An 18,513-nucleotide genomic window follows, 5' to 3' on the forward strand; every position below is an offset into this window, starting at 1 on the left:
TATGTGGGAGCGCGTTCGCGTAGGTATAAGAGTCTAAAGCATCGCGTTCGCGGGGTGAATCTTGCGTTCGTGTAGGGTTAATTTTGGGAAAATAAAATGTGCTTCGCGTTCGCGAGGCAGTGGTCGCGAACGCGATGAAGGAATTCTAGAACTGGGCAGAAAGTTTATAGAACATTTCATCCGCGATTTTGAGTCATTTTTCCCCCATAGCTGAGCATTTTGAGAGCTTTTTGAAGGTGATTAAAGAGGGATTCAAAGAGAATTGATTGGAGGTAAGATTTTTGAACCTAAAACGTGATTCTATTGTGAAATTAACCTAGAAATTCATGGAACTTAAGCTAAAATGGAAGAAACTAGGGCTTGGGATTTTGAAATTTGATTTAGGGATTTGAAGGACCATTTGAGGTTGGATTTGAGAGTTTTTGGTATGTATGAACTCGTGAGGAGATAAGGAACCCGTTGATGTAAAAATTTTTGAGTTTCGAGAAGTGGGCCCGAGGCTCGTGTTTTGCTAATTTCGGGATTTTTGATATTTTTCAATTGTTTTCGCTTGGGCTTTGTTCCCTTAGCATATTGTGACGTATTCGTTCTAGTTTTGGTTAGATTCGATGCACGTGGAGGCCGATTCGAGGGGCAAAGGCATCGCAAGCTAGAGTTTTAGCCGGTTCGAGGTGAGTAATGATGTTAAATGATGTGCTGAGGGTTTGAAACCCCGGATTTGCACATCGTAGTGCTATATTGATGTGAGGCACGCGCTTGATGACGAGCGTGGGGTCGTTTACTACTGGGGATTGTGACTTGGTCCGTCCCGATTGATGATTTTACCGCGTATTTGACTGAAGCTTATTTGTTATCATCATGATTTGGATTGATTGCCATATTTGGGCTTCGTGCCAACTATTTGAACCCTTCGGGGATTTTTATCACTGTTGCTTCACTGTATTGATTTATTACTTGAACTCAGTCCTGCTGCTTTTTACTATTTTACAACTCAGCCACTTTTACTCAGTTTTGAGACTTGAATGATATTTCTAAATGTTGTTTTGGGTTGAGGACTACCGTTTACTAATGCCCAAGGGGCTTGTGATGATTTTTTTTTGGGCTGAGTACGGCCGAGGGCCATACGTGAGGATACACTGAGTGATATGAGGCCGAGGGCCTGAGATATATTTATACGCCACGAGGTGGCTTGAGTGATGTGAGGCCGAGTGCCGAGAGATGATGCCACGAGGTGGCTTGATATAGCGCTTGGGCCGTAAGGGTCCCCACCGGAGTCTGTACACCCCCAGTGAGCGCGGGTACCCATTTGGTCTGAGAGTGAGCCCGAGGGGCTGATACTATACTGAGAGTGAGCCCGAGGGGCTGATACTGTTCTGAGTGATTGATACTTTGCCCGAGGGGTGGATTTCTATTTGTTATTTACTTGTCAAATTACCTGTTTTACTTGTTAAAAAGGGATTTTACTTGATTACTTCATTGATTTACTATTTAAAGTGATTTTACTGCTTCTGTATAGATTACTTTGTGCTTTCGCGTGTTTTCTTGCTTTCAGCCATTATTTATATTTATTACTCACTGGGTCGGAGTACTCACATTACTGCCTGCACGGTGTGTGCAGATTCAGGCATAGCAGGTCCCGCTCCCGAGTGTTGACTCGTCCCAGCTCAGGCGGATCTTCGAGGAGACTTTAGGTAGCTGCTGGCGTTCGCAGCCTGAAGCTCCTCTCTATCTATATCTTTACTTTCCAGTCTAGTGTTGAGACTCTGTAGTTACATTTGAGAGATTTGTTATCTTAGACGCTCGTGACTTGTGACACCCCGATTTGGGCTGTGTCAGGATGGTTTCCCCTTACTGTTATCTATGTTTCCGCGAATTTATTACTATTAAGTTATACTTTAAACTGTTTTATGATCATTAATTGCTTTAAAAGGTGTATTGTATTGGTCCGGCTGGCCTTGTCTTCACGAGAGGCGCCATCACGACCGGGTTCGGGGCTAGGGTCATTACAAGTTGGTATCAGAGCCTAGGTTACTAGGTCTCACGAGTCATATGCGGGTTTAGTAGAGTCTCGTTGATCGGTACGGAGACGTCTGTACTTATCCTCGAGAGGCTGCAGAACCTTTTAGGAAAAACTTCATATTCTTGAAATTCTCTTCGTGCGAACTTGTTGATACGAGAACTAAACTTCTGTTATTCTATTCTCTCACAGATGGTGAGGACGCGAGCTACCGGACGAGGTGGACGACCACCAGTGCCACCCACTGAGGCCACCAGAGGCCGTGGACGCGGTCGTGGTCATGGCAGAGGCAGAGCAGCGAGGACAGCACCTGTCGATCCACCAGCTGCCCCAGCTCAGGATCAGGCTCCAGCGGCACCAGTTCAGGCACCAGCTGTGCCCATCGTGATCCCCGGTCTACAGGAGGCCTTGGTACAGATCTTGACAGTTTGCACTGGCCTGGCTCAGGCAGTTTCAGCCACCACAGCAGCAGCCACTTCACAGGCCGGGGGAGGCTATCAGATCCCCGCTGCTCGCACACCTGAGCAGGTAGTGTAGGGATTACAGACACCGGAGGCACCTCCAGCCCAGCTGGTTGCACCAGCTCAGCAGTTCATGGTACCAGTTATGCCGGATGATGAGCAACGTCATCTTGAGAGGTTTGGTAAGCCTCCGTCATTCGGTGGTGCTGAGGGCGAGGACGCCCAGGGTTTTCTGGATAAGTGTCAGCGGATGCTCTGCACAACAGGGATTCTTAAGTCTAGTGGTGTGGCATTTACCACCTTTCAGTTTTCTGGGGCTGCCTTCACTTGGTAGGAGGCGTATGAGCGGCGTAGGCCAGTTGGTGCAGCGCCCCTTACTTGGCAGCAGTTCTCCACTCTCTTCTTGGAGAAGTATGTACCGCAGTCCCACAAAGAGGAGCTGCGTAGACAGTTCGAGTGGTTGGGACAGGGGGATATGACTGTGTCACATTACGAGTCGAGGTTTTCTGAGTTGGCTCGTCATGCCATCTGGTTGGTTCCGACAGATCGAGAGAGGATCAGGAGATTTGTGGATGGTCTTACTTATCAGCTCTATATTCTTATGACCCGAGATAGGGTATCTGGTGCTACGTTCGAGGAGGTGGTGGATATCGCCCGTGAGATTGAGTCGGTTCCCGGCAGGAGCGAGAGGAGAGGGAGGCCAAGAGGCCTTGAGGATCGGGCAGTTATAGTGGTGCTCCTTCGAGGGGCCAGTTCCAGCATGGTACGGGTCGTTCTTTCAGGCCTGATCAGTCAGCTCATCCAGAGTATCGAGGGGCATCTTCAGGTTGTGGTTATCATGGGTCTCAGCAGGGCCAACCTTCACTCAGCGCCCTCCCAGCTCAGAGTTCATCTTGTGCCCTATCGGCTCAGGGTTCTTCTATGCTGAGTGCATCTGCTAGTCACTCAGGTGTGAGGGGTTCCCTTCAGTCCCCTTCTCCAGTACCTAGGAGTTATATTGAGTGTGGAGAGTTTGGGCATATGTGGAGGCAGTGCCCTCGTCGTGTTGCTAGCTCGTCTCAACAGAGGGGTCAGCCCTCGACTTCTGCTCCAGTTACTTCACCACCCGCGCAGCAAGCTAGGGGTGGAGGTCAGGCAGTCAGGGGTTGCCCCAGAGGGGGAGGTCGATCAGGCGGCGGCTAGGCCCATTTTTATGCTATGCTAGGCAGATCCGATGCCATTGCCTCTGATGCTATCATTTCAGGTATTATTTCAGTCTGCCACAGAGATGCCTCTGTATTATTTGATCCCGGATCCACCTTTTCTTATGTGTCTTCGTACTTTGCTCATTATTTGGGTACGCCTCAGGAGTTTCTTGCTTTACCTGTTCATGTGTCTACCCCGGTAGGTGACACTATTGTTGTAGACCGTGTGTACCGGTCATGTGTGATGATTATTAGGGGTCTGGAGACCCGAGTTGATCTTTTATTACTGAGTATGGTGGATTTCGATGTCATTTTGGGCATGGATTGGTTATCTCCGTGTCGTGCTATTCTAGACTGTCATGCTAAGACAGTTCACTTTGGCTATGCCAAGTGTACCGCGGATCGAGTGGCGTGGTGTAACTGATCATGTTCCTAGTAGAGTGATCTCTTTCTTGAAAGCCCAACGCATGGTTGGGAAGGGTTGCCTTTCATATCTGGCGTTTGTGAGGGATGATGGAGCTGAGACTCCTAGTATTCATCATGTTCTAGTTGTGAGGGATTTTCCCGATGTTTTTCCTGCAAACCTGTCGGGCATGCCACCGGACAGGGATATTGATTTTGGTATTGACCTGGTGCCGGGCACTCAAGCCATTTCTATTCTGCCCTATCGTATGGCACCAGCAGAGTTAAAAGAATTGAAGGAGCAACTTCAGGAACTCCTAGATAAAGGGTTCATCCGGCCTAGTGTGTCACCTTGGGGTGCGCCTGTTCTGTTTGTGAAGAAGAAGGATGGCACAATGAGAATGTGCATAGATCATAGACAATTGAGCAAAGTAACAATTAAGAACAAGTATCCTCTGCCTTGCATTGATGATTTATTCGACCAGCTTCAGGGAGCGAGGGTGTTTTCCAAGATTGACCTCCGTTCGGGTTATCACCAGTTGAAGATCAGGGATTCAGATATTCTCAAGACAGCCTTCAGGACCAGATATGGTCATTATTAGTTCCTGGTTATGTCTTTTGGACTGACCAATGCCCCAACAACGTTCATGCATCTGATGAACAGCGTGTTCCGGCCTTATCTTGATTCGTTTGTTATAGTCTTCATTGATGATATTCTGGTATATCCGCGTAGTCAGGAGGAGCACGCAGAGCATTTGAGGCTTGTGTTGCAGCAATAGAGAGAGGAGAAGCTTTATGCAAAGTTCTCCAAGTGTGAGTTTTGGCTCAGGTCAGTGGCATTCTTGGGACACGTGGTGTCCAGTGAGGGGATTCAGGTTGATCCTAAGAAGATAGAGGCGGTGCAGAGTTGGCCCAGACCGTCCTCAGCTACTGAGATTCGTAGTTTTCTTGGTTTGGCAGGCTATTATCGCCGGTTTGTTCAGGGATTCTCATCTATCGCATCGCCCTTGACCAAGTTGACTCAGAAGGGTGCTTCATTTGTATGGTCGGACGAGTGTGAGGAGAGCTTTCAAAAGCTCAAGACAGCTTTGACCACAGCTCCAGTATTGGTTTTGCCATCAGCTTCAGGTTCATATACCGTATATTGTGATGCTTCGAGAGTTGGTATTGGTTGTGTATTGATGTAGGAGGGTAGAGTTATTGCATATGCTTCTCGTCAGTTGAAGCCCCATGAGAAGAACTACCCCGTTCACGATTTGGAGTTGGCTGTTATAGTTCATGCGTTGAAGATTTCGAGACATTNTCCTCAATACGGGGTAGTGGGTACTTGTTCTTCACTGTCACCTTGTTTAGCTGTCTGTAATCAATGCACATTCTCATTGTGCCATCCTTCTTCTTTACAAATAACACTGGTGCACCCCAAGGTGACATACTCGGGCGAATGAACCCCTTATCTAGGAGTTCCTGAAGCTGTTCCTTCAACTCGTTTTAACTCCGCTGGTGCCATACGATAGGGAGGGATAGAGATGGGCTGAGTGCCCGGCACCAGATCAATACCGAAAATAATGTCCCTGTCCGGCGGCATGCCCGGCAGGTCCGCTGGAAACACATCAGGGAAATCCCTCACAACGGGAACCGAATCAAGACTAGGAGTCAGCTCCAACATCTCTAACGAAAGCCAAGTACGACAAAAAACCCTTCCCAACCATCCGTTGGGCTTTTAGGAAGGAAATCACCCTGTCGGGTACATAGTTAGTCACGCCACGCCACTCAATCCTCGGAATACCCGGAATAGCCAACGTAACTGTCTTGGCATGACAGTCCAAAATAGCATGGTACGGAGATAACCAATCCATACCCAGAATCACGTTGAAATCCACCATGCCCAATAATAACAAGTCAACTCGGGTCTCTAGACCCCCAATAGTAACAAGACAGGATCGATATACGTGGTCCACAATAATAGTATCACCCACCGGGGTAGATACATGCACAGGCAAGGCAAGACAACCACGGGTTGTACCCAAATGATGATCAAAATATGAAGATACATAGGAGTAGGTAGATCCGGGATCAAATAAGACAGAGGCATCCCTGTGGCAGACTGAGATAATACCTGTGATGACTGCATCTGATGCGCTGGCGTCTCTCCTATCTGGAAGAGCATAGAATCGAGCCTGACCACCGTCAGTACGGTCCTCACCCCTGGGGTGACCTCTGGCTACCTGACCTCCACTCTAGCTGATTGAGCGGGTGCTGAAGAAATAGGAGCAGAAGATGAGGGCTGATCCCTCTGTTGAGACTGTCTACTACGGAACCGGGGACACTGTCTCCTCATATGACCCAACTCACCGCACTCGTAGCAACGACCTGGAGTTGGAGAAGGGGACTGATGGGAACCCCTCGCTGCAGATGAACCCTGGGCTGAAGAAGCAGGAGCAGAGCTCTGGGCTGGAAGGGCACTCAGTGCAGGCTGGCTCTGCTGATGACCCTGATGACCACGGCCTGACGAAGCCCCACTGGACTCTGAACGACCTGACTGAGGAGGTCTGAAGGAACGACCTCTGCTGCGCTGGAACTGGCCCCTAGACGGAGCACCACTGAAACTACCTGAACCTCGAGGCCTCTTAGCCTCCCTCTCCTCACGCTCCCGACGACGATCTGTCTCAATCTGACGAGCCGCATCAACTACCTCCTCAAATGTAACTGCTGTAGCCCTTTCTCTAGTCATCAATATGCGGATCGGATAGTTGAGGCCATCCATAAACCTCCTGATCCTCTCGCGATCTGTCGGGATCATCCACGTAGCATGCCGAGCTAGCTGTGTAAACCTCAACTCATACTGAGTCACTGTCATATCTCCCTGAGTCAACCACTCGAACTGACGACGCAGCTCTTCCCTGTGAGACTGGGGTACATACTTTTCCAAGAATACCGTAGAGAACTGCTGCCATGTGAGGGGCGCTGCTCCAATAGGCCTACGCCTCTCGAACTCCTCCCACCAATTAAATGCAGGCCCTGTGAACTGGAAGGTAGTAAAAGCCACTCCACTAGACTCCAGAATACCCGCAGTACGAAGCATACGCTGGCACTTATCCAGAAAACCCTGGGCATACTCGCCCTCAACACCACTGAATGTCGGAGGCTGAAGCCTACCGAACCTCTCCAACCGACGCTGCTCGTCATCTGGCATAGCTGGAACCACATGAGCTGGAGCTGGTGCGACTGGCGCAACTGGAACAACTGCTGCAACTGGTGCAGCTGGCTGAACTGGCTGAGCTGGAGCTACCCCAGGTGTCTGTAAGCCTTGAACAACCTGCTCGGGGGTGCGAGCATCAGGGGTCTGATGACCACCCCGGTCTGAGAAGTAGCCGCCGCTGTAGTAGCTGAAACCGCTTGAGCCAGGCCAGTGCAGACGGACAAGATCTGAGCCAAAGCCTCCTGGAGACCAGGTATCACGATTGGCACTGCCGGTGCCTGAACAGGTGCTGCTGGAGCATCTACAGCTGGAATTTGACTCTGAGCCTGGTCAACTGGTGCTGGAATCTGACCCTGAGCCTGGTCAACTGGTGGGTCAGCAGGTGCTATCCTTGCTGCCCTGCCTCTACCGCGACCACGGCCTTTAGGTGGCACTGGTGGTCGTCCGCCACGTCCGTTAGCACAGGTTCTCGCCATCTGCGAGAGAATAGAATACGGAAATTTAGTCTCTCATAATAACAAGCCGCACGATTTGAATTTCAAGAAAGTGAAGTGTTTCCTAAAGGTTCTGTAGCCTCCCGAGGATAGATACGGACGTCTACGTACCGATCCGCGAGACTCTACTAAACCGGCTCATGACTCGCGAGGCCTAGCAACCTAGGCTCTGATACCAACTTGTCACGACCCCAAACCTGGTCGTGATGGTGCCCAACAATATTGCTAGGCAAGCCAGACCACAATCGTTCCCAAATTAACCGTAAACCTCAACTCGACAATCTAAAGAGATTATAATGGTTTTAGAATAATAATTATCCAATATTTATAATAGAATAATACTGAGAAAAATACGAAGTCTGATAAAACGCTCCCAAAGACCTGGGGTCACGAGTCTAAAGCCTCTAAAATAATCTGAATAACAATATCTGAACGAGAATACTCAAGTCTGGAAATGTATATATAAATAAAACTGAAATAGGAAGAGTAGTCAGGTCCTGCGAACGTCAAGCAGCTACCTCAACAACTCTGAATAGCTCTGGAAAACAAGGACTGGTCAGCTAAGCCTCCGGTGTACCTGAATCTGCACACAAGGTGCAGGGAGTAGGGGTGAGTACTACCGACTCAGTGAGTAATAAGCATATAAAATGTCTGAAGATAAGAAATCCACGAAATGCCACAAAGCAAAGCTAAAACTAACAATCCAACACCTAACTACGAACTAACAGCAAAACAACTCCAAATATATCAGTCAAGTATAATGTAAAGATGCAATGCAATGCACATGACCGCTACGACGCGTAGCCCGATCCATTTAAAGTCGACGGCGCTCACTGGGGGTGTGTACAGACTCCGGAGGGGCTCCTTCAGCCCAAGCGCAATATAATCATATCATTCGCTGCGGCGTGCAGCCCGATCCATACTCAGTCCACAATATGCATATGAGTCACGTAACAGATTCAATTAATTTTCCAATTTCCAATTTATTAAGAAGAATATACTTTAGATATTTAACTTCAGGAAAAGTGACTTAGCGTTTCATAACAGTGATTAAACACAGGACTGAGATCAATGATTATACAAAGCATGCTATCACAATGACAATCATCCTCTAAGGATGCTACAGATCGGCACAAGGCCCCAAACACGGCAATAAGCCCAGATATACTCAATACAAGGTGCGTATCAGTCGCCAATATAGAAATATTCTTGTTCGGGATGGACTAAGCCTCAATCCCCAGTCATAACCAATCCCGCACCTGCCATGGGGTGCGAGTCACGCCCTACAATAGCGTCACAATGTGATAAGCCGGGGTTTCAAACCATCAGGCCATCATATACACCAACTACTCACCTCTAACCGGCCGTAGAATGGTCCGCAATGCCTTTTCCTTTCGTATCGACCTCCTCGCGCATCGAATCTAGTGAAAATCACAGCGAATACATAAATATGGGTTAAAGAAACATCACCCAATCAAAAATACTCGAAAAGTTCTAAAATTCACGAAGTTGGTAAAACCCGAGCCCCGGGCCCACTTCTCGAAAAATTCCGAAAATCACACCAACAGATTCCTCGTCTCGCCGCGAGTCCGTGCATATAAAGCTTACCAAAATCGGAGCTCGTTTGACCCTCCAAATTCCATTTTTACATCACAGCTTTCTAAGCCCTAGCTTGACCCGTTTTTGATGAATTTTCTACAGTTTACATGTAATTTCTACCATAAATTTGAATATTTAGGCCAAGGAACTTACCTCCAAGTGATTCTCAGTCAAAACCCTCGAATTTCCTTGTTCAAAGCTCTTAAGAACGTCAACAATGGAGGAAAAATATGAAAGGGTCGCGGATGAAATATTATTTTAAAACCCTTCTGTTGCCCAGCAATTTTCGCTTCTGCGGTCCCGCTTTCGCTTATGCGGGACCGCTTCTGCGGCCACATTTCCGCTTAAGCGGTTTTCACTTAGAAGCCCGGACTTCGCTTATGCGACGCGAAGTCCGCTTCTGCGGTTCCTCCAAAGACCGCTTCTGCGGCACCTTGTCCGCTTATGCGGACCCGCTGGTGCGAGCCACCTTCCGCTTCTGCGGTATTTCCCTAGCCGGACAATGACCGCTTCTGCGACCAAGTACCCGCTTCTGCGGTACATTTCCGCAGAAGCAGAAACTCCAGATGACAGCAAAATCAGACCTGCAATTACACCTCAAAACTCTCGTTTAACCACCCGAATTCACCCCGAGGCCCTCGGGACCTCAACCAAATGCACAGATATGTTCTATTACTTCATTCAAACTTGCTCGTAACATAAAAACACTATCATAAACACTAAAATCATCGAATTACCACGGATTCAAGCCTAAGTTAAACTAAAACTTCCGAAACTTGCATTTGATCTAAAACCCGACCTAAACACCTCCGAATGATCTGAAACTTTGCACGCATATCCAAAATCACCTAACGGAGCTACTGCAACTCTCGGAATTCCATTCCGACCCTCGGATCAAAATCTCACCTACCATCCGGAATTCGCCAAAATCCAACCTTAGTCAATTCAAGCCTAATTCTACACCGGAACTCCAAATTCAATTCCGATTGCGCTCCTAAGTCACAAATCATCCCCCGAAACTAGTCGAATCATCGGAAATCCATTCCGAGCCTTCTAACTCATAAGTCAACATTCGGTTGACTTTTCCAAACTAACCTTCTCATAAAGAGACTTATTGTCTCATTTCCAACCGAACTCTATACGAATTACTTCAAATTCTCCAAACACATATAATGAAACATATAGAAACATAAAACGGGAAAAACGGGGTGGTAACTCCCGTAACGACGGGTCGGGTCGTTACAACGTGTATCTTCCAAACATCTAAAAGAAGTTTCCACTACCTCAAGACCTCTGTCTTTTGTCGCCTAGGGACCACAAGGAAGTCGCCATCTAGAAAGACACTGTCAAAACATAAGGAGCAAGTCCATGAGGAGAGGGATCATTTTGAAGTTGTTGCTGACAAAGAAATCTGTAGTGCTTTCCCATCACGTATGAAGAGGAAGTCTATTTTGTCAATATCCACAGATGGTCCGCTAAAGGTGCAAAGGAGAACCATTGTTTACACTCGCCAGCCTCGTAAAGAAGCAGAGAAAGAGAAAGAAGCCATGCAGACTATCCAAGGAAGTCAAACAGAAAAGTCAGACTTTGTGGAAACATCCTATCACATAACTATGGAAGATAGCCCATGCCTTGACGTTGATGATGAAATACACGAGGCTCCCCCTCAACTAGAAGATGGCGGACAATCGACTGTGGATCAGCTTAAGGAACTCAATTTAGGCACTCCGAAAGATCCACGCCCCACCTTCATTAGTGCGCTTCTTACGCCTCAGGAGGAGGAGGAATATTCCAAGTTATTGACTGAGTACAAAGATGTCTTCGCTTGGTCGTATAAATGTGACGACCCGGCCAGTCGTCTCATGAGTTACCGCTCAGTTTCCCCCATTTTTGCTTCTTTATGCTTCGTTATTCGTGTTTTATGTGATTTAGTTGATTAGTTTGCGTTCGGAGTGGATTTGGTAAGAAATGAGACACTTAGTCTCTTTTAAGAAGGTTTAAGTTGGAATAGTCAACCGGATGTTGACTTATGTGTTAGAGGGATCGGATGAGAGTTTCGATGGTTCGGTTAGCTTCGGGAGATGATTTGTGACTTAGGAGCGTGATCGGAATTAGATTTGGAGGTCCAGTGTAGAATTAGGCTTGAATTGGCGAAGTTAGTATTTTGGCGATTTCCGGTTGGTAGGTGAGATTTTGATCCGAGGGTCGGAATGGAATTCCGAGAGTTGCTGTAGCTTCATTATGTCATTTGTGATGTGTGTGCAAAATTTCAGGTCATTTGGACGTGGTTTGGTTGGGTTTTTGAAAGAAAGCGTATTTCGGAAGTTTTTAGAAAACTTAGGCTTGAATTCGATATGAATTAATGGATTTGGTGTTGTTTGAGGTGTTTTGATGATTGGAACAAGTTTGAATGAGGTTTTAGGATGTGTTGGTACTGTTGGTTGAGGTCCTGGGGGCCTCGGGTGAGTTTCGGATGGTCAATCGGACTATTTTTGAAGTTGAAATGTTGCAGAATTGCTGTTCAGGTGTTGCAGAGATATTGGCCTTCGCGATCGCGAGGGGCGAGTCGCGATCGCTTAGAAGGATTTTGGGGTGGTCTATGTTTGTCCTTCGCGTTCGCGTTTGATGACTCGCGTTCTTGGAAGGCTGGAGGCTGGTGCTTCGCGTTCGCGTGAGGGTCAGTCGCGTTCGCATAGTGGAGTTGGTGCGTGAGAGGTCCAGGAGCTGTTGTTCTTCGCGTTCGCGTAGGTATAAGAGTCTAAAGCATCGCGTTCGCGGGGTGAATCTCGCGTTCGCATAGGGTTAATTTTGGGAAAATAAAAGATGTGCTTCGCGTTCGCGAGGCAGTGGTCGCGAACGCGATGAAGGAATTCCAGAACTGGGTAGAAAGTTTATAAAACATTTCATCCGCGATTTTGAGTCATTTTTTTCCCCCATAGCTGAGCATTTTGAGAGCTTTTTGAAGGTGATTAAAGAGGGATTCAAGGAGAATTGATTGGAGGTAAGATTTTTGAACCTAAAACATAATTCTATTGTGAAATTAACCTAGAAATTCATGGAACTTAAGCTAAAATGGAAGAAACTAGGGCTTGGGATTTTGAAATTTGATTTAGGGATTTGAAGGACCATTTGAGGTCGGATTTGAGAGCTTTTGGTATGTATGAACTCGTGAGGAGATAAGGAACCCGTTGATGTAAAAATTTCTGAGTTTCGAGAAGTGGGCCCGGGGCTCGGGTTTTGCTAATTTCGAGATTTTTGATATTTTTCGATTGTTTTCGCTTGGGCTTTGTTCCCTTAGCATATTGTGACGTATTCGTTCTGGTTTTGGTTAGATTCGACGCGCGGGGAGGCCGATTCGAGGGGCAAAGGCGTCGCGAGCTAGAGTTTTAGCCGGTTCGAGGTGAGTAATGATGTTAAATGATGTCCTGAGGGTTTGAAACCCCGGATTTGCACATCGTAGTGCTATATTGATGTGAGGCACGCGCTTGATGACGAGCGTGGGGTCGTTTACTACTGGGGATTGTGACTTGGTCCGTCCCGATTGATGATTTTACTGCGTATTTGACTAAAACTTATTTGTTATCATCATGATTTAGGCTGATTGCCATATTTGGGCATCGTGCCAACTATTTGAACCCTTCGGGGATTTTTATCACTGTTGCCTCACTGTATTGATTTATTACTTGAACTCAGTCCTGCTTCTTTTCACTGTTTTACAACTCAGCCACTTTTACTCAGTTTTGAGACTTAAATGATATTTCTAAATGTTGTTTTGGGCTGAGGACTACTGTTTACTAATGCCCGAAGGGCTTGTGATGATTTTTTTCGGACTGAGTACGGCCGAGGGCCATATGTGAGGATACACTGAGTGATATGAGGCCGAGTGCCGATAGATGATGCCACGAGGTGGCTTGATATAGCGCTTGGGTCGTAAGGGGCCCCTCCGGAGTCTGTACACCCCCAGTGAGCGCGGGTACCCATTTGATCTGAGAGTGAGCCCGAGGGGATGATACTATACTGAGAGTGAGCCCGAGGGGCTGATACTGTTATGAGTGATTGATACTGTGCCCGAGGGGCGGATTTCTATTTGTTATTTACCTGTCAAATTACCTGTTTTACTTGTTAAAAAGGGGTTTTATTTGATTACTTCATTGATTTACTGTTTAATGTGATTTTACTGCTTCTATATAGATTACTTTGTGCTTTCGTGTGTTTTCTTGCTTTCAGCCATTATTTATATTTATTACTCACTGGGTCGGAGTACTCACATTACTCCCTGCACCGTGTGCGCAGATTTAGGCATAGCAGGTCCCGCTCCTGAGTGTTGACTCGTCCCAGCTCAGGCGGATCTTCGAGGAGACTTTAGGTAGCTGCTGGCGTTCGCAGCCTGAAGCTTCTCTCTATCTATATCTTTACTTTCCATTCTTGTATTGAGACTCTGTAGTTACATTTGAGAGATTTGTTATCTTAGACGCTCGTGACTTGTGACACCCCGATTTGGGCTGTGTCGGGATGGTTTCCCCTTACTGTTATCTATGTTTCCGCGAATTTATTACTATTAAGTTATACTTTAAACTGTTTTATGATCATTAATTGCTTTAAAAGGTGTATTGTATTGGTCCGACTGGCCTTGTCTTCACGAGAGGCGCCATCACGACCGGGTTCGGGGCTAGGGTCGTGACAATAAAGAAATGCCCGGTCTTAGTCCTAAGGTAGCCGTTTATCATTTGGGGATCAAAAGTGGAACACGCCCTGTGAAGCAGTCACAACGCATGTTCCGACCGGAGCTAGTACCACAAATTGAAGTCGAAGTCAACAAGCTTATCGAGGCGGGATTTATTCGAGAGGTGAAGTACCCATCATGGATATCAAATATTGTACCTGTCAAGAAGAAGAATGGTCAAATACGTGTTTGTGTTGACTTTCGAGACCTAAACAAGGCATGTCCGAAAGATGGCTTTCCGCTGCCAATTATTGAACTCATGGTTGATGCTACAACAGGGCATGAAGCTATGTCATTCATGGTTGGGTCCTCCGGATACAATCAAATCAGAATGTCTCCAAAGGATGAAGAGTGTACTGCTTTCCGAACTCCAAAAGGGATATATTGCTACAAAGTGATGCCCTTCGGTCTAAAGAATGCTGGTGCCACCTACCAAAACGCGATGCAAAACATCTTTGATGACATGCTTCATAAGAGGGTTGAATGCTACGTCGATGACTCGGTGGTAAAGACGAAGAATAGGCGTTATCACCTTAAAGACCTTCGAATTGTTTTTGAAAGGTTAAGAAAATTCGACCTGAAGATGAATCCACTCAAGTGTGCATTTGGAGTTACCTCAGGAAAGTTTCTTGGCTTTATTGTGCGTCATCGTGGAATTGAAGTTGATCCTGCAAAGATTGACGCCATTCAGAAAATGCCTAAGCCAAAGAACTCGAGAGAGCTTCGAAGTCTCCAAGGAAACTTAGCATTCATCCGGAGGTTCATCTCTAATCTAGCCGGACGGTGTCAACCCTTCAATCATCTATTGAGGAAGGATATCCCTTTTCATTGGGATCAGTCATGTCAAAATGCTTTTGAAAGCATCAAAAAATACTTGCTGAATCCACCTGTGTTAGGGGCGCCAATGCTTGGGAAGCCATTGATACTCTACATCGCGGCACAGGAACGTTAACTTGGAGCACTGCTTGCTCAAGAGAATGAGGAAGGAAAGGAACAAGCCTTGTACTACCTTAGCCGAACTCTGATAGGAGCTGACATGAACTATACGCCTGTTGAGAAAATATGCTTAGCGTTACTTTATGCGATAAAGAAGCTAAGGCATTATTTTGAAGCATACACCATCAAACTCATCTCTCGAGCAGATCCCGTGAAGTTCGTGATGACTCGACCTATTCTTTCTGGACACCTAGCAAGATGGTCCATATTGTTTAACCAATATGAGATCATATACACACCTCAAAATCCGTGAAAGGATAAGCACTAGCCAATTTTCTAGCTGATCACCCTCTTCCGGCGGAATGGGAGCTTTCGGATGAGTTTCCAGATGAAGACGTTTTGCTCATCAAAGAGTTTTCACCATGGACAATGTTCTTTGATGGATCTGCACGTCGTAACGGTGCGGGGACAGGTGTGGTGTTGATCTCTCCAGAAAGACAAGTCTTGCCATTCTCCTTTGTTTTAGGTGAAACATGCTCCAACAATGCCGCGGAGTACCAAGCTTTGATCGTCGGGCTCGAAATGGCATTAGAAATGAAGATTCTACAGTTGGAGATCTACGGCGACTCTAAGCTGATCATCAACCAACTTTTGGGAAGTTACGAGGTAAAGAAGGAAGATCTATTGCCATTCCATGAATACGCTTCTGATTTACTTGAAAAATTCGACCGAGTGTTCTTAAACCACGTCCCAAGAGAAGAAAATCGCAAGGCTGATGCTTTGGCTAACTTGGCCACGACGATGGCACTTGGAGAGAATGAGTCAACAAAGGTATATATGTGTCATCGATGGGTTATTCCTAGACTTCTGGATCTTCAAATCAATGAAAGCCATCATACGTCTGTTCGAGTGATTGAAGAAGAAGATTGGAGGCAACCATTGATAGAATACCTTGAACATGGAAAGTTACCCGAAGATCCGCGACAAAGAACAGACATCAAGCGAAGGGTACCACGATTCATCTTCTATAAGGGGACATTATTTCGCCGCTCTTTTGAAGGACTATTCTTGCGATGTCTTGACAAAGAAGAAGCCCGCCAAGCGATGGAGGAAGCACATTCTGGCTCATGTGGAGCACACCAATCTGGTCCCAAGCTCCATTTTCGCATCAAGAGGATGGGCTACTACTGGGCGACAATGGTGAAGGATTGCATGGATCATGCCAAAGATGTCAAGCGTGTCAATTTCATGCCAACTACATCCACCAACCTCCAGAGCCTCTTCACCCAACTGTAGCTTCATGGCCTTTTGATGCATGGGGACTTGACGTTGTTGGACCACTTCCAAAGTTATCAAAGGGACAGATGTACATATTGGCCGCTACGGACTACTTCTCTAAATGGGCGGAAGCTGTTCCACTCAAGGAGGTGAAAAAGGAAACTGTTGTCAATTTTATCAAGTCATATATAATTTTTAGGTACGACATACCAAGATACATAATCACGGATAACGGAACGCCATTTGATAACAAGCTCGTGAAGAGTCTATGCGAGAAGTTCAGTTTCAAACAACATAAGTCTTCAATGTATAATGCACCTGCCAACGGCCTTGCTGAAGCTTTTAACAAGACGCTTGGTAACCTTTTGAAGAAAGTTGTTGCAAAGAACAAGAGAGACTGGCATGAGAGAATTGGTGAAGCTTTGTGGGCATACCTGACAACCTTCAGAATTGCTACACAAGCAACTCCTTACTCTTTGGTATATGGCGTAGAAGCAGTCCTGCCGTTGGAGCAACAAATTCCATCATTGCGGATAGCAATCCAAGAAGGGCTCACGTCCGAAGAGAATGCTCAACTTCGCCTAGCAGAGTTAGAGGCATTGGATGAGAAAAGATTGGAAGCGCAACAAAAATTGGAGTGCTATCAAGCTCGACTAGCTAGAGCCTTCAACAAGAAAGTGCGGCCACGATCATTCCAAGTGGGAGACTTAGTCCTAGCTGTTCGACGACCCATAATCCTCAACAAACGCATAGGCGACAAGTTTACCTCAAAATGGGATGGGCCATATGTTGTGAAGGAAGCATATTCAAGTGGCGCATACAAAATTGTCGATAAGGATGGTCTCAGAGTTGGTCCGATCAACGGAAAATTTCTGAAGCAGTACTTCCCATGAAAGTCACCTACGCTCCTCGACGTACGAGCCTAAACTGCAAGTCATGACGCTTCTTGATGCATGAGCTTAAACTGCACGTTGCTACACTCCTGGCCTGCATGAGTCTAAACTGTGTACGGCCAAAAAAAAAAGAGTCTGCTAGGTTGAAAACCTCGAAAGAGGCGGCCTAGGCAAAAGTCAAGACCAAAAAAAAAAAGAACTCACTCGTCTGAACTACGTTATGACTTGATCCTCTTTACCGAGGTACATAGGCAGCTTAGAGTTTCATTCTAAGTTCAGTCGCATAAGTTTAAAAAAAAATAAAAGCTTGGCGTCATCGGATCATTACGTTAATTCTTCCAAGTGTAGANGACTCGTCTTGAATGCTTCTTCCAAGTCCATATGACGTCTCCACATTTTAATACACTATCCTCAATGCCTCGTGTATAAGAAGTCATCTCTCTTGAAAAAACCTTCAATCACCACGGGAGCTGCCATTGATAAACTTCAAGACTGTCAACAAATCAAGTGCAAAAGTTGGTGAAGGGGTGACTCCGCATCTTGTATGACATCTCAGACTGATATCTGGACTCATCGAACTTCTTCGCAAGTCTGCAAAAGAAATAAACAAAGAGATAAGATTCGTGATGATAGCCGAATCCATTACAAGGCTGTAAAATCAACTTCAAAAATATTTGTTAGGTTAACTAAGAATGAATGGAGCTTCATCTTCGACGAGATTATAGTTCTCGACATCCGAATTTCATAGGATCAAACTGTTGGTGATGTCGACGCTCCTAGTTCAAGATACAGTTTTTCTGGCCAAAAGCACGCAAACCTGAAAGTTCCCTGCGGTCAGTTTGACTTTCAATATTTTTCTGTTTCTAGCCCGGAAAAAGTTCCGAGATGGAATTTTTATGTGTTGCAGCTCTAGGAGTTTTCTTTCCAATGGAACAAACGGATTGTAATTCCGATACTCCTAGCTCAAGATACAATTATTTTTGCTGAAGGTACACAAATCTGAAAGCTCAATGCAGTTAAGTCGATGTCGTAAATTTTCTGTCGATAGCCCGAAAGGAGTTCTGCCATGAAATTTATAGGTCCTTCAGGTCTCCGAGTTTTATTTCTAACGTTGCAAACGGATTGTAATTCCGACACTTGTAGCTCGAGATATGAATTTTTCCACTATAGCGCGCAAAGCTGAAAAACAATTTCGTGGACAGATGGGTCAAGTTCAGAAAGTTTTTGCGGACAATCTTCTAGGAATTCTTCTATGATATCTTGAAGATTTCATTATCTATGAGTCTTCTTTCCAATGGCGCAGACGGCTCGCGATTCGGACGCTCCT

General features: G+C 46.2%; 1 protein-coding gene across 1 annotated transcript; it reads left to right on the forward strand.

The window, feature by feature from the left end:
- Window positions 1-14,047: 14,047 nt before the first annotated feature.
- On the forward strand, window positions 14,048-16,311 carry LOC109216878. The gene is made up of 2 exons (XM_019381100.1): window positions 14,048-15,026; window positions 15,356-16,311. The coding sequence occupies exons 1-2, from the start codon at window positions 14,048-14,050 to the stop codon at window positions 16,309-16,311; spliced, it is 1,935 nt and encodes a 644-aa protein (XP_019236645.1).
- Window positions 16,312-18,513: the final 2,202 nt, after the last annotated feature.

Source organism: Nicotiana attenuata, unplaced genomic scaffold, assembly GCF_001879085.1.
Source record: "Nicotiana attenuata strain UT unplaced genomic scaffold, NIATTr2, whole genome shotgun sequence".
NCBI classification, from domain to species: Eukaryota; Viridiplantae; Streptophyta; class Magnoliopsida; order Solanales; family Solanaceae; genus Nicotiana; species Nicotiana attenuata.